At 55.1% G+C, this 17952-nt stretch overlaps 1 protein-coding gene across 1 annotated transcript in view; it reads right to left on the bottom strand.

The window, feature by feature from the left end:
* Window positions 1–17952, bottom strand: part of MYOM3 (myomesin 3) — a 43697-nt gene extending 25745 nt beyond the window's left edge. Inside the window, exons 1-13 of the mRNA XM_006924536.2 lie at window positions 17792–17952; window positions 17479–17559; window positions 16608–16767; window positions 15720–15877; window positions 11447–11542; window positions 9744–9832; window positions 7718–7762; window positions 7128–7268; window positions 5309–5470; window positions 4525–4666; window positions 3237–3436; window positions 2560–2613; window positions 2043–2170 (exon numbers count right to left, since the gene is read on the bottom strand). Coding sequence (XP_006924598.1) covers window positions 2043–2170; window positions 2560–2613; window positions 3237–3436; window positions 4525–4666; window positions 5309–5470; window positions 7128–7268; window positions 7718–7762; window positions 9744–9832; window positions 11447–11542; window positions 15720–15877; window positions 16608–16767; window positions 17479–17559; window positions 17792–17952 — 1617 coding nt within the window. The remainder of the gene's footprint in view (window positions 1–2042; window positions 2171–2559; window positions 2614–3236; window positions 3437–4524; window positions 4667–5308; window positions 5471–7127; window positions 7269–7717; window positions 7763–9743; window positions 9833–11446; window positions 11543–15719; window positions 15878–16607; window positions 16768–17478; window positions 17560–17791) is intronic.

Genomic DNA, 17952 nt, shown 5'->3' with positions numbered 1-17952 from the left:
TAAGGAGGCCTCCTCAGTCCTTCCATCTAAAATGTCAGCAGCCTTTTCCCTCAACACTACAAATCCCCTCCCTGCTTTATGTATTTCTCTTTAAGGCTACCACTAGCTAATGTGCTAAACATTTTACTCATTTATCTTGTTGATCATAGGTCCCCACTCCCTACTCGAAAGTCAGCTCCTGAGTCAGGGGTTTGTCTGTACCTAGGGTTTGTCTGTACCCAGGGAGGTGGTCCATCTATGATCCTGGGACAAATAAATGAGTAAATGGATGAATTCTCTCAATAACCCTGCAAGGTAGGTGTTAATTTCCCCACCGATGAGGAAAGTCAGGTTCAGGGAGTTTTGGTGACTTGGCTGAGAGTCACACATCTAATAATTGGTGTTTTTAGTAGTTAAGCTCAGGTATGGGGGCCCCCAAACCTGCTCACTCTCCACAGCATCAGAGGCCCCCCAAAGGCAGCCACAAATTCTGCATCTCTAGGCAGATAGAGGGGAAGAGCCGAAGGTGATACAGGCGAGTGAGGCACCCAGAGAGAGGCCACTTCTGCTGACCCAGAAACCCCAGGGGACCCGCTGACCCTGCCTTCCTGCTCTTTCCCATCCCAGGGCCCCACTGGCTGTCGGTGGCCTAGGATCCAGCTAGGCCAAGGAATTGCTATAGAAACCAGTGAACATTGCTGCGTACCTGCAGTGTATCAGGTTTTGTTCTGTCTTATGTGCTTTAATTAATTTGATCCTTGTATTGACCCTAAAAGGCAGCAGTCCCCAACCTTTTTGGCACCAGGGCCCGGTGTTCCTATAAGAATCTAATGCCTGATGATCTGAGGTGGAGCTGAGGCTGTGATGCTAGTGCCGGGAGCAGCTGCAAATCCAGATGAAGCTTTAGTTGCTTGCCCGCTGCTTACCACCTGCTGTGTGGCCCAGTTCCTAACAGGCTATGGACTGGTACTGGTCTGCTGCCTGAGAGTTGGGGACCCCTGCTATAAGGTGTGTACAATTATTGTCTCTATTGTTTAGAAGAAGAAACTGAGGCAGAGGAGACTAAGTAACTGGCCTAGCGTCACACAGCTAGTAAGTAGTAGAAACAAGACTTGAACCCAGGCGGTCTGACTCCAAGGTCTTGACCTTATAGTCTACCGCCTCACAAAACAAATCTTCAATTATGATAGCTTTCCTATGTCTAAGCAATACCATCACCCGTGAGTGTGCAAAGAAAGGCCCATTTGGACAACCAAAGCCAGAGGCATCTCCCCGGAACTTTTTTATTCATTGATTCATTAACCCTGTACTGTCCACCCACTATGTGCCAGAGTCAGGGATGTCTCCTTGGGAAGCATTTACAGGCCCAGGGCTGCTGGCCCCAGCTGGGTGCTGCATCTTATTTCACCCGCATGGAGTAGGTTGTCCAGTCTATGCTGGAGGAAACTGAAGTTCAGAGAAGTTAGGAAACCAGCTCACACAGCAGAAGTCAGGACTGGAGTGATCTTAACACCAGGCCGTTTTTCACTCTGCCACCGTGAAATCTATTCCACACAGCTGCACCCTCCCAGACACCTGTCCCCGCTCTGTCCACAGTGAGAATCGCCACCTAGTACAACCTCTATGCCCTGTGAGTGCCACCAGTCACCAGCCTAGCTTCCCTTCTGACATGGCTCTGGCCAAGAAGAGATGCTTGACCTGATGTGTGGCCCAGTGCTAGCCAGGCTTGGAGGCAAGGAGGTGCCCAGAAGAGAGTGGATCTTACTGTTGGTGCTGTTGTCTGTCTCTTAATTTTGTGTATATCCACAGACAGCTTCAGAAACTGCCATCGGTAACTGACCTCTCAGGGCTGGAGGTAATCTCAGGAGGTCATTTAATCCATCCCCCTGCTTCTATGTAGGGCCACACTCAGGCCTTTCCAGGCAAGGAACTCTCTTCTATGCTCTGAAGGCCTCCCCAAGGGATAGATACTGACCGGGGGTCTCTCAGCGCTTCCCTGAACTCCCCCACAGCATGACTATTTCTAAGCTAGCCAGCAGCCGGGGGCCTTGGGGTCTCCATACCTTCTCCAGGGTGTATGTCAGTGGGGCTTTGCCTCGGGGTCTCGGCTCCTCCCAGCCCAGGACCACATAGGTCTCGCGGATCTCGCTGGCATGGACATTGGTCGGAGTGGAGGGGATGGTCACAAAGTCTAGAATCAAAGTCATCCAGGGGCAGAGGTGGGTGGTCCCTCAGAGAGTCCTGATCTCAGCTCCTCATTTCATAGAAGAGGGAACTAGGGCCCAGAGAGGGGCTGGAACTTGCTCCAGGTCACCCAGCAGGGCTGGCCAGAGCTGGAGCCAGAACCCAGCTTTCCTGATGTCCCTCCCGGGACTTCCCACCTCTTCCACGAGGGGCACGACAAGGTGGGCCACAATCACCCGAGAACACTGGCTCCCCCAATGGGGCCTCTCTCACCCTCGCCTCCCACACCCTGTACAGGGGCAGCCTCTGTCTCTTTGCCAGTTTGCGGTCCAGAGCTTCTAGAACCATAAAGGGGACTGGAGTCTTCAGGCAAAGTGTCAGGAGGTTCATACTTACCTTCAAAATCGTCTGTGCTGACCGAGATCTTGTTTCCCAGGTCAAAGGGGATCTCTAGGATGGAGAATGGAGCAAGTTGGGGGAGAAGTAGGGGTGCAGGGTACGTGGGGACTGGGTCAGAGCAAGTCTGCATCCTGTGGGTGCTGATTCCTAGACCCTGCGTGATGCTCTGTCCTCTTGGGACAAAGGGGACAGAGAGGAGAGGTGATATGCCTGGGGTCAGGTACCCAAGTCATGGTGGAGCTGGAGGCAAACTTAAGTCAGGTTGACTCCTCAGGGCTGGGAGGACTGTGTCCCCTCACCCCCTCCCACCCCCCGGCTGGGGGCTCCTGAGGCAGGGCTGTCATCCTCCTCCAGGTTAAGAGTGTCTGAAGAAGGTGCTGTGGTGCTCCCTCACATTCGTATTTCCTGTGGATAGGACTGGTGTGTCTTCTGTCAGACTAGCCATACCTCCTCGCTCAGGCTAGGGGCTCCTAAGGCCAGCGCTGTGTTTCCTCCAAATGTCTAGGAGTTCCTGTCTCCTCCATCGGATTAGGGGTTCCTGAGGGGATGGGCTGTTCTCACCTCTTGGAATTGGGCTTGGAATGGGGGCCGTGCCACCTGTCTCCTGTGTGAGCCAGTCCTGAGTTTGCCCTGACTGATGCTCTAGAATGTCCCTTTAGGGCCTCTGTACCCACCTATCTTCCTTCGGGCTTCATCATGGTCACCCATGACAACTGGTTCTGAGGCCTTGGAGGGGAGGCTGCTGCCTGCTTTGTTGATGGCTCTCACCCGGAATCGATAGCTCTGGCCTTCGACAAGGCCTTGGATTGGGCACCTACAGGTCCCGCCAGGGGCCTCATGGCAGGGCACCCATTGCTCGGACTCGCCCTGGCACCTGTGGGAGAGTAGTCCCATGACTCACACCTTCCCAGTTTGAGCCTCTGCCAGGGCCATTTCCCTGCCCTGGGCTGCCTGCCTAGCTCGTCTCAGCCATTTAAAGTCCTGCTCTCCATTAAAAAGCCTGGCTCGAACCTCAGGCCCCCAAGAGGTTGGGGACCATCTTCCACCTCCCACGATGGAACTTTCCATGTCTTTCATGGAGCTTTCCTGTGTGCTTGGAGCTGCACTGTGTCCTTCACATCCTAATGGTCCACAGAGTTACATGTGATTACTTTCCCTCTACAAATGCAGACCCATGGCCCAGACAGCGGGATGACTGCTCAAGGCCGCACGGCTCCTAGTGGTGGAGTTAGTTAGGATTTCACTGAGGGCCGTCCCCTCCCTAAGTCAGCGTGTGTTCCAGACTGACCCTCAGAGTCTGGGCTCTCTGAGCCCTGTGGGTACCATTGTCCTCAGGGCCTACCACAGCACTAAGTACTGGATGGATGGGCCGGTGGTCACATGCGGGTCCAAAACCTGACTCCACCACCAATGAGCAATGTCATCGTCCTACATACCCCATTTTCCTGTGGAATGGGGCATGAAAGAATCCCTTTTAGGGTGGTTTTAAGGCTTTGGTGAGATAAGGCATGGAGCAGGTACACAGTCCTCGAGCCATCAGTGGCAGGATTAGGTGTTACCTCAAACTAAGGCCTCTGAGCTGGTGGCACATGAAGGAGACAGGATGTCCCAGCCCCTCCCCCTTCCTGGCATGCCTCTTCCCTCCAGGGTCAATGCCACTCAATCTCTGTCTGTCACTCAGCATGAAAGTAGCCAACGAGTGCACATGTGCTCAGGTTTCGGTCACTGAGTGTGTGCCCCGCCTGGGGCCAGCTCCTGCTGTCAGTGTTCCAGAGGCAGCGGCTGACTCCAATGGCGGAATTGCAGGTGCCGGTGAACACCCTTCTACTGCCCCTAAATGATACGACACGGTCTACTTCCTGCCCTGTTCCGAGGCCAGGTATGGGGCTCCCTCTTCCCTGTGGCCCCCATTCTCGTCCTCACAACCAAGCCAGGTCTACCCCCCGAGGAACTCTGACTCACCACTCGATGGAGTAGCCGAAGATGGGGCTGCCCCTGGTGTCACTGGGCGGGGTCCAGGTCAGGATGAGGCAGTCTCTGTTTACATCCAGGCATCGGACATTCAGCGGGGAACCTGGGGCCCCCAGCTTCTCGGCTGTAGCATCTGAAAGCCAGGGTGGAGGGTGGGGAGGGAGGGGGCATGGGGAGGCTCTTCCAGCTCCCGTCCACTTGGCAGCTGCTCCCTCCCTCCCCTGCACAGCCTCCTCTTTTTGTTAATCATCCAGGGGCTCAGTTTTGATCTCAGGACCTGAGTAATAGCCTCCCCCTTTTAAACAACAGTATCTGGGGGGCCCTGGGAGTACCATTTACTAGGGGCCCATTCTACATGTACTATGCACCTGGGTAATTGGCATTATTAATCTCTGAGCCCAGGAACAACTCTGTTTTGTAGATGGGAAAACTGAGTCTCATAGAGGAAAAATGACTTGTCCAAGGTCACCCCACCAGTGAAGTGACAAAGCCAGGAGGTAGAAATCAATCAGGGATTAGAATCATCCCAGTCCACGCTCGGCCCTCCCTCCCCAGCTCTCACCAACTCTGAAACTCTCAGGCTGTGTCCTTTTGGGGGGTCATAGGAGGCCACAGATTCTTAGGGAGACTCTAACACAACATCCTCATTTATAATAGGGAAACTGAGGCCCCAAGGAACAGGGGAATTGCCCAAAGTCCCACAGCAAATCGGTCAGGGCAGAGCCCTGTTCTCTGGGCTCCAGCTGCCCCCTTTACCCCCCACCTGCCCGCTCACCTTTCACAAATACATAGGTGCTCTGCTCCCGGGGCCCAAAGGGTGAAGTCACCTGGACTGTGTAGAACCCCTCGTCCTCCTTGTAGGCGCAGGACACCTTCAGGGATGCCTGGCGGTCTGCATAGAGGATCTGCCGACGTCTTGAGGACCTCAGGAGCCTCCCTGTGGAGGAGAGGGGTCCAGTGTGAGCTCCTAAGGGATCCTGGCCTCGCCTGGGAAAGCAGAGACGCTCTGGGGGTCTGGGCAGAGGCGGGGCTGGCCAGTTGGGGACTCTGCTGGTCAAGGGGCTGACTCGCCCAAAGCTCAGTTGGTGAGTTGGGGATGGGGGTGGTGACCTCTGGGACTTTGCCAAGGTGGCTGCTGAACTCTCCTCTGCAGAAGGCTTCGGGTGGGAGTGGGGGACGGGGCTCAGGGAAGGGGCTGGAGGCTCAATGAGGGGAATGAGGATTTAGGGAAATGATTGGTTTGGCAGCTCGGTGAGCAGTTGGAGGAAGTGGAAACAAGAAATGGGGCCTGAGGGTCAGGAGCTTTGTGAGGGGGCTGGAGACTCATTGGAGGGGCTGGGGCTCTAGGAAGGGGGCGGTAGCTCAGTGGGGGGCGATTATGAGTTGAATGAAGGGAGCGAGGGCTTCCTGAGGGGGAGAGGGCCCCCAGAAAGGGGTGGGGACTCATTGAGAGAGTTGGGGTTATCAGTGAGGAAGGTCGAAGGTTAATAGAGGCTGGTACGGTTCAGTGAGGAGAGTGGGGACTCAGTAGGGAGAACCTTTGTGAGAGGGATGGGGGCTTGGTGAGTGGACCCCACCCTGAGGCCACACTGTCTGGCTGTCCTGCTCTTTGCTCCACTCGAAGGCCCCTCCCTCCTGTCCGCACCCCTATTCTGGAAGATCTACAAGAGGGGAAATCATCTCAGCTTTGTAATTGCAGCTACTTCTCAGGGCTCCTCATGGCGTCCCCGCTCCTCCACACCCGTCACCAGCAGAGGCGGCCTCTGCTGTGATGTACACCTTGTCCTTTGGCTGCAGGCCTGGGCATGGATGGGGCAGGAGGTCCAGCTGTCCTTCTTCCTGGCTGGGCCACCTCTTCCTGCCTTAGCTGACCAGCTTTCCCAGCCTTGCCTGTGATATGTCCAGGGGTCTTCTAGCTCACGGGTAGTAATCATTTACCAGCACCCATACTTCAATTCCGAAAAGCCCTAAGTAACTGCCACTACCTCCCCCTGACCCTCACACAGGGCCCCATTTCTTGTTTCTCGTGCTGTCCTGCCTCCTGGCCTTGGCTTCTGTTCCCATTACTTCGAACACCATCACTCACCTCTAGGGTGCTGATGACAATCTCGTAAATGCAGAGGGCTGAGCCAGGGCCTGGCCGCAGCTCTCAACAGGCTGTGGCTACAATTGTGCTCTGGCATCCTCCCTCCTCCCAGATGGAGAGCCTCTTGAGCTCACGCGCGTCTGTGCCTGTCCCTGTCCTGGCATCCAGCACAGGGCCTGACACATTGGAGCTCGGTGACCATTTCAAAGGTGACTTGATCTGAATTCATGTGGCTGTGCTCTGCTTCCCTCTGTCTCTTCGGCACCCCTAACTCAGCTTAGACTGGTTGTGGGAGAAGCATAGCTGCGTTTCTCTCTCCCCTGGGGGTGGTCCCAGGGTTGGGGATGGAGCCAGGGATCTTCCACCTCTGCCTCTGAAAGCTGGAATGGTTGTGGGAGAAGCATAGCTGCGTTTCTCTCTCCTCTGGGGGGTCCCAGGGTTGGGGATGGAGCCAGAGATCTTCCACCTCTGCCTCTGAAAGCTGGGGACCAGGACTGGGGGTCCTCACCATCTCGGGACCACTGGATGTTCTGCTCAGCATCTAACACATCTTCCGAAAAGTAGCAGGTTAGGGAGAAGGGTTCCTTCTCACGGGCGAAGACCGGCGTTAGCACCGATGTGAATTCCACGCTGGGGCCAAACATCAGTCCTGGGTTGGAACAGAAATTCAGGGCAGACGTCTTCTTGCTTGGGGGTTAGGCAGGAGGGAAGACCCTTGTGGGGCGTCCCCATTCCTCTGGGTCAGGGTCGCAGTTCCCCAGGTGGCCTGAACAGAAGAGGGGCCTGTTCTTGGAGGGTGGGCATAGGGAAGAGATTTATTTAGGAAAGACCAGATGAACCGAAATAGCAACTATCCAAAGGCCACATCCATTTGTCTTTTTGGCTTTTTAGCTCAGTTTTGGCCACTGACCAGCTCAGCAGCTGCCTTGGGACCCCCGGAAACCAGTCTGCAAATGTTAACTGTTCATAGGCAAACGCCGTGTGGACACCCCTTAGTGGACAATGGATGGCTATGTCCCAAAGGGGCTGTGGGGAGGACTGACAAGGAGTCTCTGACACCCTCCTCCCGAAGCCCCATCCCTCCCCTAGTCTCCTTACTTTTAAAGATCTCCGAATCGAAGCCAGCATCTTTCCCCAGGTAAGCTGAAAACCCAGAGCACAGGGAGTTTGAGAAGGTTCAGACCCATGTTCCTGCTAGAGCATGGAGGCGTGGCCTCTGAGTGTGGGGTTGAGTCCTGGTCTATCAGTGGCTTCCCCTTTGGCTTTGGGGAAGTTCCTTCACCCCTCGGTGCCTCAGTTTCTTCCTTGGTAAAATGGGGACCATGATTCCTACCTGATAGTGGTGGCATTGTGAATACCTGAGTTCACATGAACAAAGCTCTCAGCCAGAGCCGGACACAGCTAGTGCTCAATAAATGGTGGTTTCTTTCCTCTTCTAAACTCACCACCGGGATCACACACTCTTCACGGAGGCAGAGCCCAGTCAAACCGGGGTTTCTGGTGGGGTCAGGGAACTCCGGCAGGGGAAGGGGCAGCACTAAGAGAGCTGTCTGGAGACTTAAGGGTGATGCCTGAGAAGATGTCGGCTCAGAACACCAGAGAGTAGGAACAGCTTTGTTCACAGTGACTACCATATGCTAGTTATTAACTTGTTTAATCCTCATAATAGCCCTGTCTATCGATGCCATTATAACCTTCTCATACAGATGAGCAAACTGAGGCATAATCATCCAGCTAGCCTGAAGTCATCACGTGACACTGGTCCTTGGAAAGGCCCTTCCTGATCTAGGCCCAGAGAGGGTCAGGAGGCTACCCGAGGTCATACAGAGTCAGTGGAAGGCTCAGGATTAGCACCCAGAGCTCCTGCTTCCCAGCCCAAGGCTTTCCACTAAGACTAATGCAGTTGCTATGGAGAGGAGAGCAGGGGAGGGGTGGTAGTGGCAGTGAGTGGATGAGCTTAGTAGGAGCCTGGCTGGAGTCTGGGGGCCAGGAAGAAGCCTGGTTGATCTGGAGTTGCTGGCCTTGGAGGGAGGGGTGTGGATCTGGAGGAAGTGAGGGGAAGAATAGGTAGATAGAGGGTGCAGGGCCCCAATGCCTGACCTTGGGCTTGACTCTGGGCACAGCCTATAGGGATGGCTCAAATTCCATACACAGAGCCTGGCTGGCAGTGGGGACAGCTGCCTCCCAAAAGCTATTTGGGGAAGAGGGCAAAGGGATGGAGAAGACTGTGAAGGACAGTTTAACAAGGTCTGATGAGAGGTAGGGAGGCAGCAAGGGCTACACTCCAGCCAGTCTGCTGCCCAGGGAGTGTGTGTGTGTGTGTGTGTGTGTGTGTGTGTGTGTGTGCGCGTGCGCGCACATGCATGCAACTTCTCTCTCAGGAGCACTGAGGTCACAATGCAGCATTGCCCTAGGCGCAGAGGTATGGCCTCCTGGGCTGTGCTCTGTCCTGGTCATGGCATGGGGGAAGGGCAGTTATGTCCTCTCAAGAGCCTAATATAGTCAAGCTTTACCTATGCCATGTCATATAACCAACATGAGTGTCTGGGGGGAGGTAGGAAGAGTCCCGTGTATAGATGAAGAGGCCCAGAAAGGTGAAGTGGCTGGTCCAGGCTCACATAGCCAGTCAGGGGCAGAGCCAGCATTCGAACTGGGGTCTGGATGTCCCCTGAGGGTATCCTCTCCTTTATTCTGTGATCTCAGATGCCCTCGGGGTAACCTTCAGATGCCCAACTGGAAACAGCAGCAGAATCCAAATGAGGCAGTGGGGTCACAGGGGAGTTGGTAAGGCTTGACCTTTGCCCCTGAGGACCCCTCAGCAGGGCTAGCAGGGCTGGGCCACCCTCCCAGAGGCCCTGAGCTGGATCTAGACCCAGGCCCAACCCAGCAGGACAAGCACAGTCTTTGGAGACAGTTGTATAGATTGTGTTGTCTGAGGGCGGAGACTCACTGGCTCCCAAGGGCCCAAGGAAGTGAGCAGCTCCGTGACCTGGTCACTTAGTCCTAGGCCACATAGCCCTGTGCCATAGCCCTTCTTTGAGTCTGACCACAGGCCCGTGTCCTCATCTGCTCAGCCTGGGTTTGCTGTGGGCCGGCCTGGCCTGCTAGGGATGGGAGAACTTACTGCGGACAAGGACTTTGGCAAAGGAGGAGGCCTGGCCATAGGCATTCTTCACTATCACTGTGTAGGTGGCTGCGTCCTCGACGGTGCATCTGAAAAGGAGAGAGGAAGAAGTTCCCCCACGACTGCTGGGCTCCATGGGAAGCGTAAGTCCCCATCTGCGGGTGGGAGATGTGGGGATTGATGGGAAGGCTTCACGGGGGAGACTTCGGGCTCTGACTCAGGCCCCACTGCTGAAAAGCTGTGTGCCTTTGGGCTGGCCACTGCTTCTCTCCATGCCTCAGTGTCCACCTCTGAAAAACTGGGGACATACACTGGCCTAACCCACCTAAGGTGAAAGTACTTTGAAAATATGATTGTTATTATTGACTCTGCAGGATTAGAGAGGTTAAGTGACTTGCTCAGAGTCACACAGCAACTGGAATTCACCCAGCTTCAAGGTGGCAAGCCCTCTCTCAGGCATGACCTCCTGCCCAGAGCTCCAGAAGCCCAGAGCAGGAGCAGGGCACGGGCTTGCCCGAGACACACTGCCCGTCTGCCGGAACTGGGCCATTGCCCAGGTGTTCTCAATCTCAGGCCTGGGTCTTCCCACCAGCCAGGCCAACCCTGTCGCTTTCCCAGTGAAGGCTTGGGCCAGCTTCATCCCGGGGCACCTTAATGATGAAGCGAGTAGTTGGTAGGATGCGGCACATCCGGCCCCATCAGCAAACACAGAAGCCCCTGATGCCCCCTCTCTTCCCCTGGCTGCTCAGGGCAGGAGTCTCTCTTGTTTCAAGGGCCAGTCCCACCTGCCCCTTAAGAGCCTCAGCTCTGAACGCCTTTGCCAACTGTGCAGTCCACAGGACACTGCCCTTTGTATCATTGTATCGTCAGTATTTATGTCCATGTTTCCCTACTTTGTTCAGATTTGTGTCACTGAAGCCCAAGTTGGTTGAGGTGGAGGGTTTGGTGTATTGGTAAGAACCTAGACAGAGAGAACTGGCTGAAACCCAGACCCTGCCTGGTACAAGCCACATAAGACCCTTGACCTCTTGCAGCCTGTTTCCTCCCCTGTAACAACACTTCCCTGCCAGGATGGTTCATTGTTGATTGAATGTGTACAGTACCTAGCACAGGGCTTGGCGGAATTTCACACATGGCAGCTCAAATGAATAAGGCACATGCTGGGGAGTATTGGGCTTTCAGATTTCCATATGGCCTCCCTCGGTGCACGTGGCCTCTTCCTTCATAACCACGCAAAACACTCACCATCGCCAGGAAGGCCTATCTAACTCTCCCTCCAACTGCTTCCCCGTGCACTGTGTGTGTGCATGTATATGCACGCATGCGTGTGTGTGTGTGCGTGCATGTGTGTGTGTAAGGATTTGTGTTTTCTCTCTCCGTGGAAGGAGCTCTCCCAACTTGCCTAGCTCAGCTTTCAATCCTTGCTATAAGCCTCTGGGCCCACATTTCTCATTGTGTGTCCTCAGGCATTGGAACCCCATGGCAAGGCTTACATATCGATTCCTGGGCCCCACTCCATACTTACTTAATCTGAATCTCTGGGGTTCATATTTTAACAAGCACTTCCGAAGATGAGGCTCACTTGGGAAATAACTCCAAGGAAGGGTTTGGAATCCTGCTCTGGCTTCGGGGACGTTGGGACCTGGAGGGGTGGGGTGGGGTGGGAGGAGGGTCATGGGGCTCTCTGTGGCTCATAGTCTCACCTCCTGATCTCCAAGGTCAGCAGCCCGTAGTTGTTGGTGATTCGGTACTTTCCAGCAGGGAAGAGGCGAGGATCGAGTCTCATGTCATTTTTGTACCTGTGGAGACACAGTGGTCTGTGGCAGGCAGTGTCGTTCCGAGCGAGAAGGATCCAGAGCATCTTGGACCTGGATTCCAACGTCAGCTTTGTGCTGCTTACTCACTCCTGTGACCTGGGGCAGCGCTTTCCCTGCTCTGAACCTCAGTGGTCCTCATCTGTGAAATGAAAGGACAGCACTGGCCTAGGGTTGCTGTGCTGATCAACTGGGATAAGACATGTAAAGATTTCCTCTTGGGCCCTATAAATGATCAAGAGTTCATTCTCCTTCATAGGGGGAGTTAAGAGGGAACCTGTAATTAGGAGTAGCTGCTTCTCTCCCTATGGGAGCCCCTCTAGGGACCAAGGCCCCAGCTTTTCCCTCCTCTTTGAGGGGGTTGCCAGGGAAGGTACCCCCATCCCTATCTCCCTGTCGATCCCCCAGGACAGCAGTTCTTCATCTTGCCTTTTATTAAGACTCACTAGAGGAAGCTTTGAAAGTCTCCATGCCTCGATTTTAAACCTAAAAGCCTTTGGAAATTTGCACCGAAAATGGCTAATTATTTTCTTGTAGGCATTCTCCTCTTATCCTAAAGGAATAGAGTTTATCACGGAGCCACTAAATATATGTCATCTTTTCTAGCCTCTTTCTGCTTGGTGTAGCTATGTGACTAAGTATCGTCGACAGAAAACAAGACAAATGTCATATGGTTCCTTCCGCCTCTTTTTATGTCATCTATTCCTACATCCTGTGGCGATAACGTGGCTGTGAAGACTGCCACCTTGCATAGAGAAGACAAAGGCCGCACTCTCCAGCAGTGAGCAGAATTCCTCAGTGCCTGAGTCCCCGAGGAATTGGTGAGTGGAGTTGCCATAGCAACCCTACCCTGTCTACGTCAGACACTTATACGAAAGAAAAACAAACTTCTATCTTATTTAAGCCATTAAACAACCTTCCATGTCCAGGTTGTACCCCAGGCCAATAACATAGAAATATCTGGGGGTGGGACCTGGGTATCTCAGGTGACTCCTGAGCAAGACCCAGCAGATCACCCTCCACTCCTGGAAACCACTGTTTGTGTCCTGTAGACGCTGGGGTCTTATTCTCCCTTCCATGGGCACTAGACAGTGAGATCGCCTTGCCTCTGTCCATAGCCCGTTGCAGATAGGGGTCTGGAGGTCTAAGGAGTCAGGGCTGGTGAGTGGAAGTCTGTGAAAGTTAGAAGTCCTGGGTTCTGGACACGTCTTGCTGTATGACTTTGGGCAAGTCAGTCCCCGTCTCTGGGCCTCTGTGTCCACGATACCATTGCACAGACAGTTGGCCCCAGAGGTGGTTGAGGATGAAGAGGAGGCCTCAGCCAAGAGCGGGTGCCCCAGCCTCAGTGCGTTGCCTTCTTTGGACCTGGCTCCCCTCCCTGCCCTGTTTGTCTCCATGGCAACCAAACAGTGCCATACCCACGCCTTATCACACAACCCTCTGGCTGTGCTCTCTTCTGAAAGAAGCCCAACTGGATCTCCTCTGCGGAGGGCGGGGCCTAATCTGGGTGCCCAATCTCTCCACTTCTCCCAGGTCTGGAGGCCAAAGTCAGGCTCCCCAGCACCCACCTATCAGGAACATTCCAGATACATCAGCCTGGCCAGCCTCTGCTTTTCTCAGAAAAACTGGCTGCTGCTGAGGCTCTGGGAAAGACCTGGACAGCCAGGGGCCTCACTGCTCACTTCGCCCTCTCTCTGGGCTTCTCCTGCCTGCATGGCAGGCCCTTGATGGCATGTGCTGTGCCGATGATCCTAGGTGGCAGCCAATCATTAAACAGCATTAAATGTGACAACTGGGGCCAGGCGCCTGGCTCGGAGAGGCCCACGTAAAAGAGTGACGTTTTTCTTATTTATCTAAATTTACTTTTTCCTTACATAGTTTGGTGTTAAATTTTACTTTTTAAGGCTGCTTGGCCGGGGAGGTTGATTCTGACATCAGGTAAAACCACAGCCAGAACCGACTTCTGCAGCATAAACCTGGCCTTGCCTAACTTGCCCTGTTGTAGCCCTTGCATTCAGGAAGTGCTCAATAATTGCTGAATGAATGGACATGCTTGATGAGCTTGGGAGGCCAGGATTGTCCTCCTGACCCGGGAGCTGGGTCTCTCCCAGGGCCTGGACAGAGCTCCAGAGGCCAATCCGAGGACGATGTGTGGTCCTCCTGGAGGTGATTGATGGTGGAAAATCAGCCTCCAAAGCCAAGAGCTGCAGGGGCCACTGGAGGTGGCCCTGGCCTTGGCTTCCACTACTTACAAGGAATGCTCAGCTCTCTGTTGTGGCAACCTTGCCGGCAGAGGTGGAAACAAACCCCCCTGTCTGAGGCTCCCGTGGAATGTCTTGGACGTGGGCCTCAGTGCCAGGGCAGGGCAGGGCGTGCTGCCGGGACAGCTGAGGTGCTGACCCCCACTTCGCCCAGCCCAGCTGTCAGGAGCAATTCTCCTGCTGGACCAGCAACTGGCAGGCAGGGACCGCCTTGGTCCCCACAGAACACCAGTGCCCAGCACGGTGCTTGGCACACTTTTTTGAATGAACGCCATCTGATAATGACCAGTCTCAATGCTGACTCCATCCTGATGCCTTTCTTGATTGCTCCTGGCCTAATTGCTTTCTGTTTCTCTGACTTCTGAAGCATTATATGTGCTTTAAGGAAAAAAAACAAAACAAAACAAAAAAACAACTGTAACGATGACTTTCTCACTCCTTAGGCCAGTGGAGACAGCAATGGGCTGGGAGGCAAGAGACCTGAGTTTGAATCCTGGCTCGCACTGGCTGCATGATCTTTGACAAGTCATACTACCTCTCTGAGCCTTGATTGCCTTACCTGTGAAATGTGGATAAAGGTCCCTACCTCACGAGCGGCCCCAAGGCTCAAATGAGAGACAAGTGCTGGGTCAATATAAAGCGGGTTCGAGTATAAGATGTTACTTTTTCCTTTGCGATCTCGGTTATTTGTGTGCTTATCTTCTCTCTCCTATCAGACTACGGTCTGTTCACCCTCAAGATCTGGCTTACATGTCACCTCCTCTGAGAAGCCTTCCCAGATCCTCCAGGTAGAGGCAGCCACTTCCTTCTCTTCACCTCCACTCTTTTTACCTCAACTCTCACCCGTGAACGTGCTTCTCTGTGTGCTGATGCTGATGTTTCTCTTCTGGGCTGAGAGTCCCTTAAGGCGAGACTGTCTGGGTCATTTCTCCACCTCAGCGCCTGAGTTAGGGTCTGGGACGGATTATGCTCTGGGTAAATATTTGTTGAAATCCCTTCTTTGTTTTCCAAACAAAGAAGTGCCTGACGATGAGCCTTAGACCCAGGGGAACTCAGGAAGCAGTGGGCTCAGCTGTGCGAATGACACCCCTCCCTCTGTGGCAGAACGAGACCCGGGACACGGCCAGGCCACGCCCACCGCGAATTCCACCAGGCTTGTTCAGGAGACACCTGCCCCCTCCCCAGCCTCCACCAGCAAGGCCCCGACTCCGTGGTTCTGTTACGGGTACACTCTCAGGAATGGTGTCTCTTGCTTTCCCAGTACTTTTCAAGTTCTGAAGCCTTCCACATTGCTGTGGCATTAAATCCTCACCACAGGCAAGCTGGACAGGAGGTCTTCAACCCATTTTGCAGAAGAGGAAACTGAGGCAGAACTGGGGGGGAGGGGTTAAGAGACATAGTTGAGACCACACACTGAGTTAGTGGGGAGACGGCTAGGCCTGGAGCGCAGGGCTCCCGCCCCAAGCCCGAGCTCCTTCTGTAGGGCCCCTGCCCTCCTCACATCCTCTCCGGCTCTCTTGCCCCCTCTCCCACCTTCCACTGTCATCCTCCAATCCTGGAGACACCCAGCTGGGAGCAGCTGCCTTCTCATGCCACCAGAATCATATTTTTACAAGTGCTGGCTCCCCTGTGGCCCAGTCTTCTAGCCTCAGGTTGGCTGGGAGGCAGCTAAGAATAACCCCTTCCTGAGCCTCCCCAGCAGCTGCTGCTGTGTTCGGGGGGTGGGCAGAGCTCAGGGTCTGTGGGGCTGCAGCTATTCTGAGGCTGCAGTAATTTCTAGGGGGTGGGCTGGGCCCCTGGGAGGCGTTGGGCTGTGAGGAACTCACACTCGCAGAACCGTGGAGGCCCGGGGTGTGGAGGCAGCAGCGTGAGGTCCCTTCTCTCCTGCCGCAGTGGCTTACCAGGTGACCTGGGGTGGAGGCGAGGCCTGGACGGTGCAGGTCAGCAGGACTGTGGTGTGCTCCCAGACGGCGTGGGAGCGAAGTGGGATCCAGAACCAGGGCCCCCGGCTGGAACACAGCTCCCGCAGCTCCTTGGCCTCCCGCACCTTCTCCTCTGTCTGGAGGCAGGAGAAGGTCTGTGACTTGCTGTCAACTTTTCCCCTGACACCCAAGCTCTGGAGTCAGACCTACACGAGCTGGAGGCCGCCCTCTTCAGCGGCAGCTGAGGCAGTGAGGCCCAGAAGAGAGAACATGGGCTTTGAAACCAGCTGGCCTGGGGTCAAGGCCACACTCTGCTGCTTACTAGCTGTGAGACGATAGTCAAGTCCTCGGCTTCCCTATCTGTAAAATGGGGATGATAACAATATGCCCCCACCCTCCCGTGGGGTTACAGTGAGGATTCAACGAGTTTATACGTGAAAAACGTGGGCGCTGAAAAAGCCCATCGAGTCTTAGCTATAGCTCTCCTGCCCAGGGAGGGGGTTCGGAGGGTGGCTTCGAATCTCTGACATTTGCCATGAATTGCATTTCCTGAGGGTCTTCCAAGTTCTAGGCACGGGGAGAGGGACTTTCCAAGCTCAATCTCATTTAATTCCCCTCTCAACACAGAGTTGGTACAACCACATGCACTGGTTTTGCAGATAAGAAAACCAAGGCTCAGAAGGAATGAGTTGCCTGCCTCAGGTCACACAGCTAGAGGTGGGGGGCGCCAGGATTCAGACCCGGGCCGATGTCCAGGGTGGGGGATCTTTCCCGATGTCCAGCTGCTTCTTGGGCAGGGTGAGGTGGGTGGCATGTGATGGGTCTCAGGTCCCAGGGCCCTAGGGCTCCCCAGCCCACGCCCCTCACCCGCCGCCTCAGCGCCTTCCGGTCCCGGCTCTGGCGCAGCAGCCACTGGGTCCGTAGGAAAGCGATCTCCGTCCTCTCCAGGTCGTTGCCGAAGCCCACGCGCTTCTGCCCGCGCTCCTCCAGCTCCACCGCGGAGCTCCGGCGCCTCAGCTGGGCCTCCCTGCGGCAACAGAGGACGCGGGGCGGGCAAGAGCCCGAGGTCGGGGGGGCGGGGAGACGTCCCAGCAAGTGCCATCCCCATGCCCAGCCTCCCCACCTGCACTTGAGGACCAAAGCAACTTTTAATGGTCTCTTGCCTCCAAAATACCCTGAGCCAGTCCTGCTTACGGTAGGCGCGTAATAACTACTGTTGCGCTAGTCCGCAAGGCCCCTCCGCAAACCATCGTTTGTCCTGTTCTCACTGCAAACAAGTGGATCGGCATTAGTTTCACTGTTTTACAGGACACCAGAGGCTCGGTGACTTGCTTCGGGCCAGCCAGGACCAGGACCAGAACCTGGCCTCGTAGCCCAGGATGCGGCCTCTCCATCTTCTCGCACTCAGAGGCCCCCAAGTCTCCGGACTGGTGTCTGAAACTTGGGGCTGGTTTACTTGCTCCTCTTCTCCCCAGCCCCCTCCCTCACCATGTGAAGTCCCGTGGTGAAGGGTGGACCCCAACCTCTGCTTTGGGGGTGATCTCTCACTATCGCCTGTGAACCCATCCAGAGAGCAGTGGGGTGGGCTCTGTGCTCAGACAGCCCTGAGCTTGACCTAACCCCTTATTCTAGATGTGTCACTTTGGGCAACTTTTTTAAGCTCAGTGTGGGAGGCAGGGGACTGGACAGGATGGCCCCTTCTCAGCCCAGGGCTCTCTGGAAAGGTCACTTGACTTACCAAGACGTCTCTGAGGAGGCCGTCAGAACCAGGGCAGCCGCGAGGGCGTAGTCAGCAGCGCTGAACTGATATTCTTCCTCACTGTCCCCAGGAAAAGAGAGGTGATGGCTCCTGCAGGTTTGGCTGGGGATCTGGCTGGGGCCCTCTGGGATTAGGGCTGCATCTACCCACCTCAGCCTCAGGGACTACTAGCAGGCATGGCTGTGCCTCCCTTCCCAAACTGGGGTCTCAGAAAGCAGGGCTGTGTCTCCCCGTTGGGACCGATGACCCTGGGGGTAGGGCAGTGGCTGGGTGGGGTCCCGGATGCTCCCACCTGCTGCGGAAGGTCCGCCTCTGCACCGAGGAACCCATGTGCAGGCTGTGCTGCCGCTGCTCCTGCTGCTCCTCCTCCTGGCGGCGTTCCAGTCTGTGGACCTGCACGGCCTGGGGGGGCCGGGTCTCCCCCACATTTCCAGGGTTGTGCGGCAGAGTCAT

The sequence above is a fragment of the Pteropus alecto genome, unplaced genomic scaffold (genome assembly GCF_000325575.1).
Source record: "Pteropus alecto unplaced genomic scaffold, ASM32557v1 scaffold39, whole genome shotgun sequence".
Lineage (NCBI taxonomy): Eukaryota > Metazoa > Chordata > Mammalia > Chiroptera > Pteropodidae > Pteropus > Pteropus alecto.
This window is presented reverse-complemented; position numbering and strand designations above follow the sequence as displayed.